The following is a 17,863-nucleotide window of genomic DNA, read 5'->3' as shown; positions in this document are numbered from 1 at the left end:
TATTTCAATCAGGAATATTTTTTATTTTTTCTTTAATTTTTTGTACTAATTTAATGTCTTCAGTATTAAAATGTTTTTGAACATTAGATCCCGTTTTCGAATACAATGGTCCTGCTATTTTTCCTAGGTCTTTTATAAAATTTCTAGCATAATTTACTATTCCTAAGAATTTTTGTAGTTCTTTAACAATATCTAACTTGTCTGGCATTTCTAAAGTTTTTTTTAGCTATATGAGGTTGTAATTTTATCTTACCATCTCCTAGTATTACTCCTAAAAAATTAATATAGTTTTTACATAATTCCATTTTTTTCTTACTAATTATTATTCTATTTTCTTCAAATAGTCAGAATACTGTTTATAGATATCCTAGGTGTTCTTTAATATCTCTACTAAATACTAATATGTCATCTACATATACTGACACAAACCTTTTGTATTCTCCAAATATTCTATTCATTTTTTCTTTGAAAAATTGGTGGGGTTGTCTTTAATCCAAATGACATTACTAACCATTCGAAATGTCCTTCAGGACAAATAAATGCAGTCCACTCTATACTTTCTTCATGCATTCGTACTTGCCAGTATCATGATTGACAATCCAATTTACTATTTTTTTTTTACCATGTATCCTATTTATTAATTCTTGTCTGGTAATTTATATTCATCAGTTCTAGTGTTATCATTAAGTCTTTTATAATTTATTACCATTTTGGTTTTTTCTCTTACTATCTCACTATGATTTCTTACCATAAATGCTGCAGATCTATGTTTAGAAGTGGATCTCCTTATTACTCCTAGATATAGTAATTCTTTTATTTGTATCTTAAAGTCTTCCACGTCTTGGTTAGTTGCTTCTATAGAGGCTGTCTTAATTATATATTTTGGGTTTATTATATCTAATTTATACACAATCTTGTTATTCTTCCAATGCTTTAAAGGGTTTTCTCCTATTATTTCTATTTTTGATACCAACATCTTCACTTGTTCCAAGAGCTTCATTGTTTCTTGGATTAATGTCTCATTGTTCTGGTTTAGTCTTTTAAAGGCTTCGGTCATAGAAGAACAATGATCGCAAAAAAAATACCTTGTCTGTGTCTTTTTATATGTTGTACTGAGGGATTTTGTCTCGGTTTTGTCTGAGTGCTGGAGAAATATAGTAGTTTGGACCCAATATTCCTCTAGCATAATCTAATGCATCAGTAAAATCATTAAATCCTTTAAAAAGAGGTTTTTGTATATCTTTAATAGAGTCTATGACTTCTAGCCAAGTGTTTTTGTATATCTTTAATAGAGTCTATGACTCCTAGCCAGGTTTTGTGTATATATATATATTGTGCCCAATGAAGACAATAATTGATCACATTCACCAAGTATTTCTCTTTGCACATAGTAAACAGTCAGAATTCATTGATCGTCTTTTAAGAAGGAGCTATTCTATATATAGTTAATAGTTGCACGATACACAGTGCTTTCAGACTGAAGACAATTGATCACATGGAACAAGCATCTCTCCGTGCGCGTACTAAACAATCAAAATTCGTTGGTCATTAATTATCTAGATCCACATTGCCTAGAAGTTATTTTAGTTTTAAATGACAATATTAGTCATAGTTCAAGCTAATGCCATGTATTGTTCGCTTTGGTTCAACAAGCCTCATGGTTGTTCTTTGGACTACACAACCATTGAGTCCAAAAACAGAAAGAATACTCTTGAGCAAGGCACAATTAGTGGGATTATGGAAGGTCGATTGGTCATTTTCATCACTTTCTGCGTCGATCTCATTCTTCCCCATGTTAACTTTCAATCCGGTGTCGTGGTACCTTTATTGGGATCCCGCTAAATTTGAATTTGTGTTAGGAAGTCCCACATGGTGATAAAGAGCTCCCTAAAAAAGACAATTTAATGCTCAAAACTCGAATCCAAAATCTCTAATTAAGGATGAAGAAATACTTACCACTTCACCACAATTCTTATTAGCCACTTGTAAGTTACATACTATTTGGTGGTTATAAAACAAGGTACCGACACAACCTTATAGAACAATGAAAGTAGCTCTATGGAATCAAAAATCTAATGGCTCATATGGTAAAATTGACACAATAATCACATCATGTCACTTAGAACAATATAAATTTTAAAGCAGAGGTGGAGTCAGGATATGAAACTTGTGGTTATGGAGTTCATTTTTAAAAATAATTATGGGGCTAAATTAATAATTTGTACATATTCAATAAATTTTTAAAACATAACTTGAACCAAAGCTACTGAATTCAGCCAAAATCGTAGCCGACACTCTGGCTTCATCCCTGCTTTTAAGATCTAGGCATGTTAGAAATTACTAGCTGAGAGTTGTTTGGGGTGCGGAAATTACAATATTTCATTTTGATAAGATCAAAAAAATATGTCACATACTTCTGTGTCTAAAACTTACGTTTTAAAATTTTCAAGTCTTCTCTTGATATACGAATAAATTAAGCGAAACCATGAAATTAAATTGAAATTAACGCGACTAATTATTTCTCTAGGATATTGTTAAAACCTGAGTAGACAGTTTTTCGGTTTTATATATAGCTAGCGTTATTAGGGGCGGAGCTAGGGGCTTGTAAAATATTACATTATATACACGGTTAAAATTATTTTTTATGCGCATATAACAAAAGTTTAATCATTTTGACTTATTCATGTATTTACTTCATTTCATTTTGAATCTGTTTGCTCCGCCATTGAGCGTTACCATTATATAAAGAAAACCATTAATGTGCCAATGTACATTTTCTATTGTAATACTAATGAGGAATATTACTAAAAAGGTCAATTTAAATTGCTAATTGTAAAAACTCACCCCAACTGAAGTCCTATAACATGCAAGAACATGCCTGATTGAGAAATAAGTATTTTGATGTTCCTCTAATTAAATGAACTGTGTAACTTAGAATATATAGTCCAGTAGGCAACAAAAGATTTACTATGGATGTATATCTTAAATACTCACATGCTTCTAGCAAAAAAGGTGAATCTGAAATCGTTCTAATGTATTATCTTAAATTGGGGCTAACATGTCTAAGTAAAATAATTATATGAATTAAGTATTATTGGTGACAATTTAAAAAAAAAAAAGGAAAGTTGATAGAACTCAAATTATTGATTGTAACACTAAATGAATGTCTATAAATTATGCCCTTTGAGAAAGAAGATGCTCAAACAAAGAAAATTCGATAAAGCTTGAAGTACATTTGTAGAATGAAATCGCTTAACTTTGGCTTTGTTTGTGCTATTCTTCTCATGTCAACTGCTAGTTAGTATCCATCTCACTTTATGAGCCTGTTTGAATGGGCTTATACCTATAAGCTGCAAACAGCTTATAAGCTAAAAAAAATAAGTTGGGGTAGTCTGACTTATTTTTTTTGGCTTATAAGCTGTTTTCAGCTTATAAGCTGCTTTAGATAAGCTAAGTCAAATGAGCCCAATTATTTTTTTGAGCTTATTTTAAGCACAAAATGACTTTAAGCTGGCCAGCCAAACACTCAAAAAAGCTGAAAACAGCTTATAAGCAACTTATAAGCCAATCCAAACGGGCTCTATATTGGTTTTCATCTTACATCATTATATTTGCGACTATCTCTATAATTACATCTGTGATTGTGTAGTATTTCATATGTATGTTCATATATGCATGATGTTAGAATGTGTTTTTCATGTTATTATATATGGATTGATTTTGATTTTGATTTTGATAATTAGGTTTGCGACATCTTTCAGTGAATTTGACGTGACTCTCTACAACTCAAGTTATGGCTATACGAGAGATTTACCATTATCTCTCTGGAATCCAAAGGAGGCTACTCCCACAACGAAATGATATTATAACTTGTTTGCGTCCTTGTGCTAATGAGAATGATTGCAGTGATTGTTGGGCTTGTTGTAAGTGTAGAGATCTTACCGACTTTGGTATTCCATCATTAGGGTGTGGACATATGTGACAATTTTCATAAACTACTACAAAGCCTTGTTACAAATTTTATTACATTTCTACGTAATTTCTTGCAGTTTTCTTGTTTCATCGTCTTTCATATTTTGTACGAAAAAATGAAAAAAGTCATGTAAAGACATTCTAATATCCAAGAATATTGACAGATTCGACTCAGCTACTGGTGCTACTGGTCGAGCTAGTTTTTATGTACACTTATGATCATCTCATGTATTTTCTTGATTTATTTGCAAATCTATATATCGTATATGTAATCTAATTTCTGTTAACTAACTTTCTGTAAAGTCCTCTACGTTCACTTTTCTCTTAAGTAATAGTACTCCCTTAACAATATATTTAGGGAATTTGTATTTGGTGAAAGTGTTCTTGATAATTTTTTCTAGAAGACAATAGTGAACAATCACAAGTAAAAATTCAAGTACAAACACGTTGATTTAAAAAATAAAAATTGGTCGGTGTGCAACATAAAATATTGCTTGTAAAATTATTACTACTACTTAATTTATGCCCATTGCAGACGAGGAATTATAAGCTGTAATATTTCTCTTAACAATAAGTTTACCAAATCATGCTCGAATTTTCGTTTCGAAATTTAATGACTTAGAAATTTCACACAATAAAGTCTAGTTTGAGATCATCATTGTCCCAAAACTAAACAGAAGAAACATAAAACCTAAAAACGAATAGCAAATAGAAGAACCGAAATATCAAGTATCGAGGATTAATAAAGTAATTAAAGCAATCAGTTTTGTGCGATTAAAAATGAATTAATGATAAAGCTCAAAGCACGAAACTAGCAAAGAAATGGAGTGAAAAATTGAGGGAAAAAACTTACCCGCACCGGGTGTATACACCCAACTCAGTTAAATTAACCATAGATAATAAACTAAGGTTTAAAGTCCTATTTTTTAATAAAGTAAAAATTTAAAACAAGTAGCAAAATTAACAACGTCACATCAGTTAAGCTAGGGTTGCCGTCATTGGATCAATTTTCTTTGCTCATTCCTCTTCTAGCATTCTGCCTATTCCGAAGCTTTGCAACATTCTTGGAGCGGGTGGAATTTCAAATTAAGCTTATTAGGAATAAGGAAATTGGCTTCAAATAGGTGATTCCTTATTAACTTCATACGTAAGCTTATATGCATGTAGAAATAAGCTATTGTCTATATCTGTTATATTTTAATGAATTATCAAGCATTCTTCTTAATAATCTGAATCAGTTTAAACTATTTGATCATCAAATATTATATACGAATTTAAACCAAACAAGCTAATGTCTCTTTCTGCTACTGCTTCCTTTTATTTTCAATTAGTATTAGGTTAGTCTTTTATATTTTATTTCATGAACTTGAGGGAATTTTGATTATTGTTGCATGTATGTTTCTCCTTTTCTATGATTATACATGTTATAAATATTTTTCTCCTTGTTTGAAATATCAGAATGTCAACTTTTGAGAAGGCAAATAATGCTGAGAGTGACGAAGTATTATTAGAAGATATTAGAGCGGAAGATGAGAATGAGCAAAAAAATCAAGAGGAAGTTTCAGAAGATGTCATAATTGAATTAGAAGGGAAAATGAAAAATCACATTGTTAAAGACGAGAAAGAGGCTTATATTTTATATTGTGAATATGCACATTCCAAAGGTTTCAGTGTACGGAAGGATAAGCAATATTATTTTCAAGGTAGCGAAGTGGTTAGGGAAAAACGTTCCGTATGCTATAGGCATGGGGAAAAAGATGAAAGGCTAAGAAAATCCAGTAAGGTGTCTTGTAATCATATTGACACGCGATCAAAATGTCCTGCAATGATAATCTTTAAGCGTCAAATTCCTAATAGTCTTTTCATGGTGGATAGATTTATAGAAGAACATAACCATGAGATGGCTTCACCGAAAAAGAGACATTTGCTAAAATCAGCTCGTTCTATAACTAAAGCCAAAAAGCTAGTTATTGAAAACATGGTTAATGCTGGTATAAAGCCAACTGCAACCTATTATTACCTGGCAGAAGAAGCTGGAGGGGTTGATGTTTCAGGCTATTCAAAGAAAGATTGTTTTAATTTTATAAACCAGTTGATGAAATCTAAGGCGGAAGCTGGGGATGCTCAAAGTGTTGTTAATGAATTTAATAATAGACAAGCGAGTGAAAGTCTCTTTTATTAGGATGTTCAACTTGATTCTGAAGGGCGTATGGCTAACTTTTTCTGGAGAGATGGTCGATCTAGAATTGACTATGAGATTTTTGGTGATGTCGTTTATTTTGATACCACATATCGGACAAACAAGTATTGTATGATTTGTGCACCATTTATTGGAATAAATCATCATTGGCAGAATATAATTTTTGGTTGTGCTTTTTTATCTGATGAGTCGGCAGAATCTTTCAAATGGTTATTCTCTACGTTTTTAAAGTCAATGGGAGGCATTTCCCCGCAAACTATTATAACTGATCAAGCTCAAGGAATGGCAATTGATATTAGAAAAGTGATGTCTGGAACTAGACATAGACTGTGTCAATGGCACATATCCCAGAATGCCCCATCTCATTTGGGCTCACTTAATAATGATAAAGGTTTTTCTAAACTTTTCAACAAGTGTATGTCAGAATGTGATTCTATTACTGAGTTTGAAGAAACCTGGGAGATGATGCTTACAATGTATAATATAGAAGAACATAAATGGTTGAAGAATCTTTACAATATTCGACACATGTGGTCCACAACTTTTAATAATGATGTCTTTAGTGCTGGATTGAAAGCCTCATCTCGAAGTGAAAGTACTAATCATGTATTAAACGGGCTTGGTGACTTGAGCACTTATTTGCACATATTTGTCACTAACTATGAGAAAAATGCAGTAAATAAGTGGCGGCTGAGTGAAGAACATGAAGACTTCAACTGTAAACAAGGTGGACCTACTCTTGCTGTAAAAGGTAGTCCAATTTTAGCTCAGGTTTCTATCGTCTACACTCACAAGATTTATAACATGTTTTAGAAAGAGTTTCTCAAAGGATCTGGGGCATGTTATATTGAGCCACAAGTATATTGTGATGGTCAAGTGTCCAAATATGAAGTAAGAATGCATAATTCAACCAAGAATTGGTTTGTGGAGTTGGATTCCACAACTTTACATGTGACATGCACTTGCAAGAAGTTTGAATCTGTGGGTATTTGATGTGCACATTGTCTACTAGTTTTCACTTCTAATAAGGTTAGAGAAATCCTAGCGAAATATATTTTGAAGAGATGGGCCAAAGATGTGAGGAATAGAATAAAAGATTTGCCAAGCAAGAGCTCTTCTAGCAATGGAAATTCGGAATCATCTGAGATTGTTTACACTAATAGTGTGATGAAGGCTTGTTACAATCTTGTTTATCTTAGAAAATCTAATACAGAGTGTCGAGAAATTTTTCAAAGACATCTCAAAAATGCTTCAGATGAATTGGATGACTATCTAGGAAAATTGGACAACATTACTGTTCATTCTTCAGCAAAAAAAATGGTAAGAAAAATATAGAAGACAAGGTATTGGATCCTCTGTATGTAAGAGCACCAGGCGTTCGCAAAGAGCGTATTCAAAATCATTGGGAGAAATCCAAAATGGAAAAAACTACTCAACCAACTCATGGGAGAACTAGTAAATATTATGTAGGTCTTCATTTGATAATAAACTTTTGTAATAATCTAATTAGTTTTGTTTGATTATAGTGAAATCTCAAAAAGTTGATGCACCACCAATAAAAAGTTTGTTTGAGAACAATGTATACACTCCTCGTCAAGCAACACCGTCTATATCAGAAGTCAGTTTACAAGTTAGTTTTCTTTTATTCTTTTTCATATAAATTTCTTATCTTAAACAATTGTTCTATATTATTAATTTGTCTTGGATTTGTCTTTTTTTTTAAGGATACTGCTTTTGACTTGGATTTGGATGACTCAAATGTCTCATTTTTAACCTTGTTACAAGGTGTTGAGAATACTACACAGTTACTCTCACAACGTTAGGGGTAATATAATTATGATTAATATATTTGAATATTTTTTAATTCGAATTATTTCTTATTTGTGTAGCAATCATCTGCAAGTACATGGAAATCAGGATGAAACTACAATTGAAGTGTCAGATCTTCTCGGAGAATGATGTGATACTATGATTTTGAGGCATTTGGGCAGGAGAAGCTAGTCCTTTATTTTTTAGATAGTAGTATACTTACACACATTCGTAAAAGATCCTTAATTTCTTTTGTTGGATGGTAAATTTTTTTTTAGAAAACTTTTGATTGGTTCGTTGGTTAAAGCAACCAATAACATAATCAAAATTGTATTCTTGATTTCTTTTTATTGCTTGTTGAATTTGTGATGAAGATGTACCTTAAGCTTTTTATTTGAAAAAATTCTCGACTAAAATAAATTATCCTTATATCTACTAGTTGAACACAAATTTTTCATTACCGAAATCTTCTTTGTTATTGCAGATTTCTGATTATTATATTTAGGTAGAGTATTTGTCATCTATCACATCCATACTCTTAACTAAGCTATTTTGTGAGGAAACTAGTTGACATGCCTTGATTAGTTTTTGAAATCTGTATGTGCAGTGTAGCTATGGTTTTCTTAGTGGTTCATGGTTCTAATATTTGCTGAATGATATTTAGATATTGTTTTGTATAAGCGTTTTGTAGCCAAGGAAAGATGTTGCAACTTGGCATTTCCTCAATAGGAACACAAAGAGCCTTCAGGCTTTCTGGAATAAGAATCATGTATGAAGAACAACAATATTTGTTTATGTATTGTGGGTGTACCACTGAAAAGAAATATAGTTATGACCTTTGAGATGTAGTTAATTGCTTGCACAAAAGTGTTTGATAAGTAAAAAAAAAAAAAGTACAGTCAATTACTTATTGTTAAGAAGATAAAAGAAATAGTGTGAGAATATTTTTATATTATTAATTAAGTTTATGTGCAAAAATTTGGTTAACTAGAGTTAAGTACTAATATTTATAGTTAAATAATGTGACAAGTGTCATTTATTTATTAGTTGAGTGTATACACCCGGTGCGGGTAAGTTTTTTTCAAAATTGAGGCTACTTTCTAGTTTCTAATCCAAACTAATCAATTAAGACTAATCACTAGTTTCATCCTGCTCAATTGAGGCGCTTGGGCCACCTTATATGGTGGATCCTACAGGAAAAATATGAAGAATACAAAATTGAAGGCTTGAAACACGTATAAAATGTTTTCTAAAAATAATATTTACTCTCTCTCCTTCTCGAGATTTTTATGGGATTGTCGCAAATAGTTTTAGTAAATATGATCAAACCTTTAAATCTCTACACTAAAGAAATAATAAAGAAATTATTCTAGAAAAGCAAGAACCTAGAACTTGATAATTTAAATGTCGAAGAAAGAGAGTTTGGAGAAGGTTACGAAAAAGGAATATTTTGTAGTATTTACCGTTATATAGCTTTTGATTATAAACACTAATAGAAATAGAGGTTGGGAAACCCGTGCTATAGAATAATTTGTTGGGATATATACTATTAACCATGTGTTTGGATATAATATTTATTATAGAACAATTATTTATTCAATTTTTAATAAAGAGTTAAATAGATCATGTACTAGTATGTGTGTCCTTTACTTATATAGTTGATGATTTAGCGTATAGAGTTTAGCTTATACACGGAAGATTAAATCATCGGTTCTTATAAGTATAAAGTTTATATTCACAATCTAAGATGGAATTTAGACAAAGTCATCGTATGATTGTAGCACAAGATTAATATAATGTATCTTCATTATGAGAACGGTATAGTTCCATCTTCTTGTGCTAGTACATTTTGTATGTGTTGAACGGACCAAGTAGAGATAAGTGTTCTTGTACTGAATATATAAAACAAATTCTCTAGTTCATTAAATGTACTTATACTTGTAATCTTGATATAATTATTATGATCAATGTGATTTGTTAATTATTTTGATTTATTAAAAGGTACGACTCAATTGCGGGTCTATGTATTCCTGATAAATTGGATAATGGCAAAATACATTTGTGAAATAATAATTAGTTGATAGAATCCATGTCTTGACTTTGAGATTGATGATACCCCTTTATGAATGCTTATAAGTCTCATGTGAAAACCTTGCAGGTGGATTTTGTATCCGTCACATGATATAAGTTAAGCGGAAATATAAAGGATTCAATTAGTCAATGAATTAAATTGTCAGTAATTTAATTTAATTGATTGGTATCTGTAATCTTAACATGGGGAATTAAATAAGATTTAATGAAAGATTTCGAAATTGAACTGAGGAGTGCAGTTACGATTTTTTAGTGAAATAATTCGTAATTTATTATGGTAGGATTAATTCAGATATTTCGAATTAATTCCATAATAGGAAGCCTCGTTAATTAAATTCTGTGGTCCCTGCTGTGCCCGAATAACAAAGAATTAAATGGAATATTATTTCTTGGTGGAAAATAAAGACTCAATAGGTTTTGGAAAACAGGGGTCTTATTCCATAAGGAGGCAAGAGTTTTAGAAGTTTCTTCAACTTTTCCACAGAAATTCGCCCACATGAATTTCGCAAATTCTGGTATTATTCGGGTTACACAGCAAAAGACTGTGGAACTGAAAGATGAACACGTGGACAACTTTTGCTCGTGCTTGAAGGTTCGATTTGCAGCCGCGGTCACGCTTCAAGAGATAAGTATCGATTTTATGTTTGATTAAAATCTTTGATTACGTGTTGTCTATATTACGTGCAAGTTCGATTCTGGCTATTTGCTTCCGCTGTTTATGCCTATATTCCACCATAATTCCCACTTTATTTTTACCGAATCAGCTCACTGGGAAAACGCATGGTGGAAAACAGGTTCGCATTGAAACGCTGGGAAACTTACTATTTTTTCCATGTGAAAACACTACTATTTAGCTTTTTCCTACTGACTACCAGTGGGAAATAGACACTAAACATTTTTCAATAGAAAATCAGTGGGAAAATAGAGATTTTTTAGTAATGAAACGATACGACCTTTCAATTAGAACAATGAAAGTAGTTATGTGGAAAATAATGGCTCATATCGGAAACTTGACACAATATTCACATCATGTCACTTGGAACAATACATGCTTTAAAGATTTAGGCACATTAAAAATATTAAGCAAAACCATGATCATGTTCAATTAAACTAACGTGACTAGTTATCTTCTATTCAATTTGAATAAAACCAAAAAAAGATGATATATGATATAATCATTTAGATGTTAAAATCTGAGTAGAGGGGTTTTCGCTTTAAGATATAGACCAGGGCGCAAGGGAACTCGAATAATTACACTTTATATACAAAATAACAATAATAACAAAAAGTTCACTTTTTCTGCATTATATACAATCATGTTAAATCCTCAAATCAGTTTCCGCATCTCATTCTTCCTCATGTTCACTTTCTTCCACAATAAAAACAAAAAGCTTCCACCAGGGCCCTCTATATTCTTGCCATTAGTTAGGATCTTAGCATGGAAATTTTAAAAAACACAAAATTACCAAGTCATACTCCTAGGCCTAAAACAAATGTTCAGACCAATCATGTCCATTAAAATATCGTTTGCTCCTTCCATTTTCATCAGCAGCAACACCATGGCCTGCAAAGCTCTATCCCTCTCTTTTATCAAGTCCCACTTCAGTAACCGAGTTTTGGTACCAGGTAACATTGTTTAATTCTAAGATGATCATTGGAGTAAAAGCTTAAGTTGTTACAGATACAAAGAGCAATTTTAATTATGTTAATGTTTCAACATTAGGGGTGAAGCTACAGTATTAGGTAGGGGTTCAGACAAATCAAGTAAATTTTGCTTAGATTCTGCATTTGTATTAGATAATTCATTAAATATGTATATTTTTTAATCGCGAATCTAGTAACTTACATGAGCTATGAGTTTGGTGTCAAATTCAGAACTCATAAACTTCAAATTATTGCTCCGCCCGTGTTCAACATAACATGCATGCCAACAAGTGTTAATACTCCCTCCAATTCAAAAAGAGTGTCCAATTAGCCATTTGCACACCCCCTAAGAAAATACTAACTCCTAGGCGAAAATACTAATTTTGACTAAAATGCCCCTAATTAAATAGGTATTGGGATTTGATCACTTAACACTTAATAAGGGCAAATCTGAAAAATAAAAGTTAATTCTTTCTTGATTTGGTAAGTGAACACTCTTTTTGAACAAAAAAATATAGCCTAAATGGACACTCTTTTTAAACCGGAGGGAATACTTTTTAATTTATTAGATGGCTATAATAGCCTGTTTGACCAAGCTTTGGGAAGCCAAAAAGGTGTTTCGTTTAGTAAATGTTTTTGAGTAGTATCACAAGTTGAAAAAATAGTGTTTTTGGTAACTAACATTGTATTAATCACTGGTGAAAGAATTATAAAACTATAGCTAAGTTATACACAACTAGCTATCTTTGAATACCAAATATCCACAGAGGCTCAGTCTAAGGCTATGCCTATTTCTAGAACATATGATGTTGGACTGCTAGCATAATTCCCTTAGAAGTTCTCACATTGCAAAACTATATTATCTCTCTAGCTATATTCTCTCATCCTTTTCTCTTCTTTTCAAAGATCCTTTGGTTTTTCTCTAACCAAATGGCATGTACAAACTCAGCATAAGACATTCTGAATAGTTGAGCACTTTGAAACTTCCCCTTAGAGTTGTGTATAATGTGTATCTGTCTAAGATGTTGTTCCCAGCAGCTGGCGGTATGTGGTTGTTTCTTCATCCATTGTAGAACTCTTGTCCATATCTTCTTAGTGAATTCACAAGTGACAAATAAATGTTCTCTGGATTCCTGATGACATTGGCATAAAGGATACTCTAGCTCCACATTTAATCCCCACTTAACCAATCTATCATAATTTAACAGTCTGTCTTGCATGTTGCATCTGGAGCCACATTGTAAAGGCTGCCTTTGGTCCAGCTGGTTTCCTAAATGATACTGGTAGCTTTGGTATTATTTAATCCCTTTGTTTGGTAACGTTTTCAACCTATTTAGAACTATTCTTATACATATTAAACCATGACATTAACAATATCAGTACTATTCCTATTCTAATACATCATAATCTTATGCAATGCATGTTATTTTATACAACAAACCAAATGGTCGATAAAAAATAATGCCAGCATAACTAATTCCAGCATTACCAAAACACCCTATTCAGTACTATTCTTGTATGCCCTACCAAACAACAAGCATTTCCCCTGAACTATCTGATGTGCACCAAGAATCTGTAAATAAGGTTGTCTGATCAAGCTCTTCCCAGTATTATATTGTATCTGTTCTATCTGCTTTCTAGCCTCCAGAATCTTTCTAACCATCCAGCAAGCTTGCTGTGGCATGTGAAAAAGTGGTTTTTCCTAAAAGCACTTTTTGAAAGATTGACGAAGAACAAATTGCTGCTCTAATATTGCAAAAATATTTTTCAAATTTATTGGCAAGGAAGAAATACTACCCTCTAAAATTTTTTTTCCCGCAAAGCACTTCTCACAAAAAATACTTTTCAAAATAAACAAATTTTGGAATTTCGACCAAACAGGCAATAAGATTTGCATTCTACTATTCTCCCATTTTGAAATATGAGCATCTCATCCCATGTATATAAAAGTTTAATTTGTTAAGAAACCCCATCTTAAATTATGTTATGTACCCTTGTGGGTGACCGAGTTTGTTGAGCAGGTGATCTCCCAAATGGGGGTTCTCAGGTTCGAAACCCCTGCATGCTTTCTTGGTCGAGCTCATCGCACTAGGTTTGCCTAGTGCGGTTTACCTCTTCTGTGTAGTTTGCAGGCTATTACAGTGGAGGCGGGTTTACCTTGTGCGCACCTGAAGGATAAAGGCTGCGGGATCCCTTGTCAACAAAAATTATGTTATGCACGTTTGATTAGATATCCTCATTCAAAGGCTCCTTGTAGCTCATGATTCTGGTGAAGTGGTGCTACTTGATCATTTAAAGTATGCCAACTTCCATCTTCTTGCCTTAATGTGCTAGGGGGAAAAGCTCGATGAGGGTCAAATAAAGAAATTTTAAGATGTACAATATAAAAAACTTATTGTTATTCGTTGATTCATACTACTTGATTTCTTTCCCAGCGTAGCAATTTCTTACGTTTATACAGTGGTGAATTTGGAATTGCCAGAAAAAAGAGGAAGCTGAATTATCAAGAAAGCACCAGCTTCTGTAGTGAGTTCCTTGGCACTGCGCGTGATAACACCACCGCTACGTTGCAGTGGATTATGGCCTGTTTAGTAAGGTAACCTCGTGTTCAAGAGAAATTGTTCTGAGAAATATGCCAAATTGTGGGAGCGCCTTCACAACGAAGAAGAATAAAGAGGCAGTGAAAGATGAGGATTTGCAAAATATGTCGTACTTGAAAGCAGTGATTTTGGAAGTTCTGAGGCAACACCAGTCAGCTCATTTTGTTCTGCCACACAGAGCGACGGAGGAAATAGAATTGAAGGTATGCTACGATCAATTTCCTTATGGGAGAAATGGGTTTGGACCCGAACATGTGGGATGGTCCGATGGACTTTAAACCGGAGAGGTTCTTGGTGGATGGTGAAACTGAAGAATTCGATATAACAGGAAGCAGAGTGATCAAGATGATGCCACTCGTTGTAGGGAGGAGAATGTGTCCGGACTGTGAGTTTGCTCGGCTCAATTTAGAGTATTTCGTGGCTAATTTGATTTGGCATTTCAAGAGGGAACCTATGGAGGGAGGCGATGTTGATCTAACTCAGAAGGTAGATTTCACTGTTACGATGAACAATATTACACTGAGAGCTCACATCAGTCCTAGGTATTGTACATATAACTTATTGGCCCTCGCCCAAGAGTTCTTATTAAGACTCTGGTGATGCATGGGTATGATAGGCCCCTCATAAGCCCAAACACAGGTTAGCAGCTTCGGGATAACCCGGGAGTGAAAGAGAAGTAGGATTCAGGCTAACTTTAATTTGACCTCGGAATACCACCTAATAACTACGCTAGAGTCAAATAGGTCGGAAAGAAAGAGTCCGAGGTCGGTCGAACGACATAGATCTTCGCTGGTTCCATTTCATATTTCATTTAACCAAATGGGCGCTTTGGCAAATGATGTTGGATTTTTTTCCCATTTATATTTGTTTTATAACAACTCTGTGTCGTTGGATTGGAAAACGAAACAACTGCACTATGACTTGTGGTTGAATAACCAAATAGCTATTTTTGTGTTTTTGGTTCATTGGTTGTGCATTGGTCTATAATGACATGACATTTACAGATTCCAGAAATATTGCTTGTATTAGCATGATGTTTACTCAATTACTAACTTGTATTAAAGTTTATATTGCTAATTATCACAAAAACTCATACTAATTTTTCGTTGTGTCTTGGAAGTGTGGTTTGTTTAAACATTTATATATGTAAAGACAATATATACTATATGATTTCGCTGAAGTCTGATTTACAGGGAAACATACATACATCAGCTCATTCAGCTGATCAGCACATTCAATGATTGCTGATTTTATTGTAATATGGTCAGTGAAGCTTCAACGGAAAGATCAAATAGAAGATTTCGTATAGCAAACAATCAGTTCAGCCTGGGACTGACGCGAGCTCGAAGTGGATTCTTCATGGTAAAGGTGAAGTCTAACTCCTCGGTTAAATCAATGTCGTCTCCCTCCACAGGCTTCCATTCGAAATGCCAAATCAAGTTAGCCACGAAGTACTCTAAATGGAGCATAGCAAAATCATACCCCGGGCATATTCTCCTCCCTACGCCAAATGGCATCATCTTCATCTCTCTTCTTCCGCTTATATCAAATGGTTCGCCATCTCTATGATCCATCAAGAACCTCTCCGGCTTGAAATCCATCGGATCCTCCCACACATTTGGGTCCATGCCCATTTCTCTCACCATGAAATAGATTATAGCGTTCTTAGGTATGACGTAGCCGTTCAATTCCATTTCCTTTGTCACTCTATGTGGCAGCAAAAAGTGAGATGGCGGGTGCCTCCTTAGACCTTCCAAGATCACTGCTTTTAAATATGGCATTTTCTGCAAATCCTCCTCTGGTATCAACTTATTGCTATTTTCTACCTTTGATTGTTGGGGTCCCTCAATTTTGCACAGTATTTCTTTATACAGTTTTTCCTGAATGGCAGGGTACTTAACCAAGTTGGCCATAATCCACTGCAATGCGGTGGATGTTGTATCGCTGGCTGCACCGAGAAACTCGCCACAGAGACTGACAATCTCTTCGTAAGTAAGTTTCCTCTTTTCCTCTGGCAATTCCAAATTTAGCAACGTATCGACATAACAAACCGTTTCCTCTTCTTTTTTATGAACACATGAGTTGGCTTTTTCTTCTTTGTGCTTTATTTGAGCTTGGATTAGAGGTATGAATACACTCTCTACCACTTTTCGTAATGCAATAAGCTCTTTCCAACGGTTTCTGAAGATTAATTTTCCGACTCTGGGAAAAATGTCAAGTATTTTAAATTGGAGCATGGCTAGAAGTGCTCGATGCTGTGAATCTTTTATTTGAATAATTTGAGCCTCGTTAAGCTTGTTCCCAAAGCACATGAAGGCAAGAAGACAGAAGATGGCATGCTTAATATGATCAAGTACCATCACTCCCACTTCAGAATCAGCTTTATCATGTAGCTTTTGAATGAGGATACTTAATGCACGATTAGCTCGAGATTTTGACCGGGACTTGATAAGAGAGGGATGTAACATTTGCGATCTGAGGTTTCGACGTAGGACCCTCCACGTGGGGCCACACGAGGCGGTATTGATGCTACGGTCATTGCTACTTAAAATCTGATTGGTCGGTAATGCAAGTGGACGGTCGGAGCAAAGAGCGCCTTGTTGGACTAAAGCTTGGTAGGCTAAAGAGTGGCTAGTAATGAATATAGAAGTTGTAGTACCTATTTTGAGGGTAATAATCGGACCATACTTGGACTTGAGTTTTTGTAGAATGACTTCAATATCAAGTATGGATCTATTTCTCAACAATGGTAAGTTCCCAATAAATGGAAATGTAAAGGGTCCTGGTGGGAGCTTCTTCTTGGTTTTGGAATTGGAGAAAAAGAAAAGATTAAAGAAAAATGTGAAGGAAGAAGAGATAACAATACATAGAAGGATGACAATGATGAACCAAGAATCCATTAGTCTAGTTATATCCCTCAAACATACCAATATACATCGGGCTCGACTTAATTATCCTTCTTACTGAGTCTCTAAGATAGTTTTTCTAACGAGATATGGCCATTATGAGTTTTATATGGCTATATATTACATGCAGATTGTGGAGGGAGATAGACTTGTGCGTGTGAAAAAAGAAAGAATTAATGATAGGATGACAAAAGCTAGAATATGAGTTATGGGCAGGTTATTTAGAGCCTGTTTGGATGGGCTTATGCCTATAAGCTGTTTGCAGCTTATAAGTTAAAAAAAATAAGTTGGGGTAGTCTAACTTATTTTTTTTGGCTTATAAGCTGTTTTCAACTTATAAGCTGCTTTAGATAAGCTAAGTCAAATGGGCCCAATTATTTTTTTGAGCTTATTTAAAGCACAAAATGACTTTAAGCTGGTCAGTCAAACACTCAAAAAAGCTGAAAACAGCTTATAAGCTAACTTATAAGCCAATCCAAACCGGCTCTTAATAAAAAAGTGCACTACGTACCTTGTTCCTCCTTATAGGGCAGATAAGGATTTCTCAATTAAAAAAAATAATCTTGTTTTGTTGTACAATGGGTCACCACATATCCTCTCTGCCTAACAATAAATTCTGACATGATCATTGATTTCTTAGA

The 17,863-nt window shown here is 33.7% G+C and overlaps 3 protein-coding genes across 3 annotated transcripts; 2 read left to right on the top strand and 1 right to left on the bottom strand.

Annotated features, from left to right (window-relative positions):
- Window positions 1-5,431: 5,431 nt before the first annotated feature.
- Window positions 5,432-6,154, top strand: LOC132613353 (protein FAR1-RELATED SEQUENCE 5-like). The gene has a single exon (XM_060327368.1). It carries the CDS (start codon window positions 5,432-5,434, stop codon window positions 6,152-6,154), a length of 723 nt encoding a protein of 240 aa, XP_060183351.1.
- Window positions 6,155-6,181: 27 nt separating this feature from the next.
- On the top strand, window positions 6,182-8,131 carry LOC132613352 (protein FAR1-RELATED SEQUENCE 5-like). Its single transcript, XM_060327367.1, has 5 exons — window positions 6,182-6,923; window positions 7,185-7,492; window positions 7,683-7,802; window positions 7,897-7,976; window positions 8,062-8,131. Exons 1-5 carry the CDS (start codon window positions 6,182-6,184, stop codon window positions 8,129-8,131), a joined length of 1,320 nt encoding a protein of 439 aa, XP_060183350.1.
- A 6,750-nt stretch (window positions 8,132-14,881) lies between these two features.
- On the bottom strand, window positions 14,882-17,614 carry LOC132616092 (cytochrome P450 89A9-like). The gene has a single exon (XM_060330682.1). The coding sequence runs from the start codon at window positions 17,214-17,216 to the stop codon at window positions 15,633-15,635; it is 1,584 nt and encodes a 527-aa protein (XP_060186665.1). The 5' UTR covers window positions 17,217-17,614; the 3' UTR covers window positions 14,882-15,632.
- Between the last annotated feature and the right edge of the window lie 249 nt (window positions 17,615-17,863).

This window comes from Lycium barbarum, chromosome 10 (assembly GCF_019175385.1).
Source record: "Lycium barbarum isolate Lr01 chromosome 10, ASM1917538v2, whole genome shotgun sequence".
Classification (NCBI taxonomy): Eukaryota; Viridiplantae; Streptophyta; class Magnoliopsida; order Solanales; family Solanaceae; genus Lycium; species Lycium barbarum.
This window is presented reverse-complemented; position numbering and strand designations above follow the sequence as displayed.

Excerpts from the sequence above, each read along its gene's own strand:
- LOC132613353 (XM_060327368.1), top strand. The coding sequence starts at position 5,432 with ATGTCAACTTTTGAGAAGGCAAATAATGCTGAGAGTGACGAAGTATTA.
- LOC132613352 (XM_060327367.1), top strand. The coding sequence starts at position 6,182 with ATGGCTAACTTTTTCTGGAGAGATGGTCGATCTAGAATTGACTATGAG. Across the intron at positions 6,924-7,184 it reads ACCTACTCTTGCTGTAAAAG|TTTTCACTTCTAATAAGGTT; the intron begins GTAGTCCAATTT and ends ATTGTCTACTAG. Across the intron at positions 7,977-8,061 it reads GGTGTTGAGAATACTACACA|CAATCATCTGCAAGTACATG; the intron begins GTTACTCTCACA and ends TTATTTGTGTAG.
- LOC132616092 (XM_060330682.1), bottom strand. The coding sequence starts at position 17,216 with ATGGATTCTTGGTTCATCATTGTCATCCTTCTATGTATTGTTATCTCT.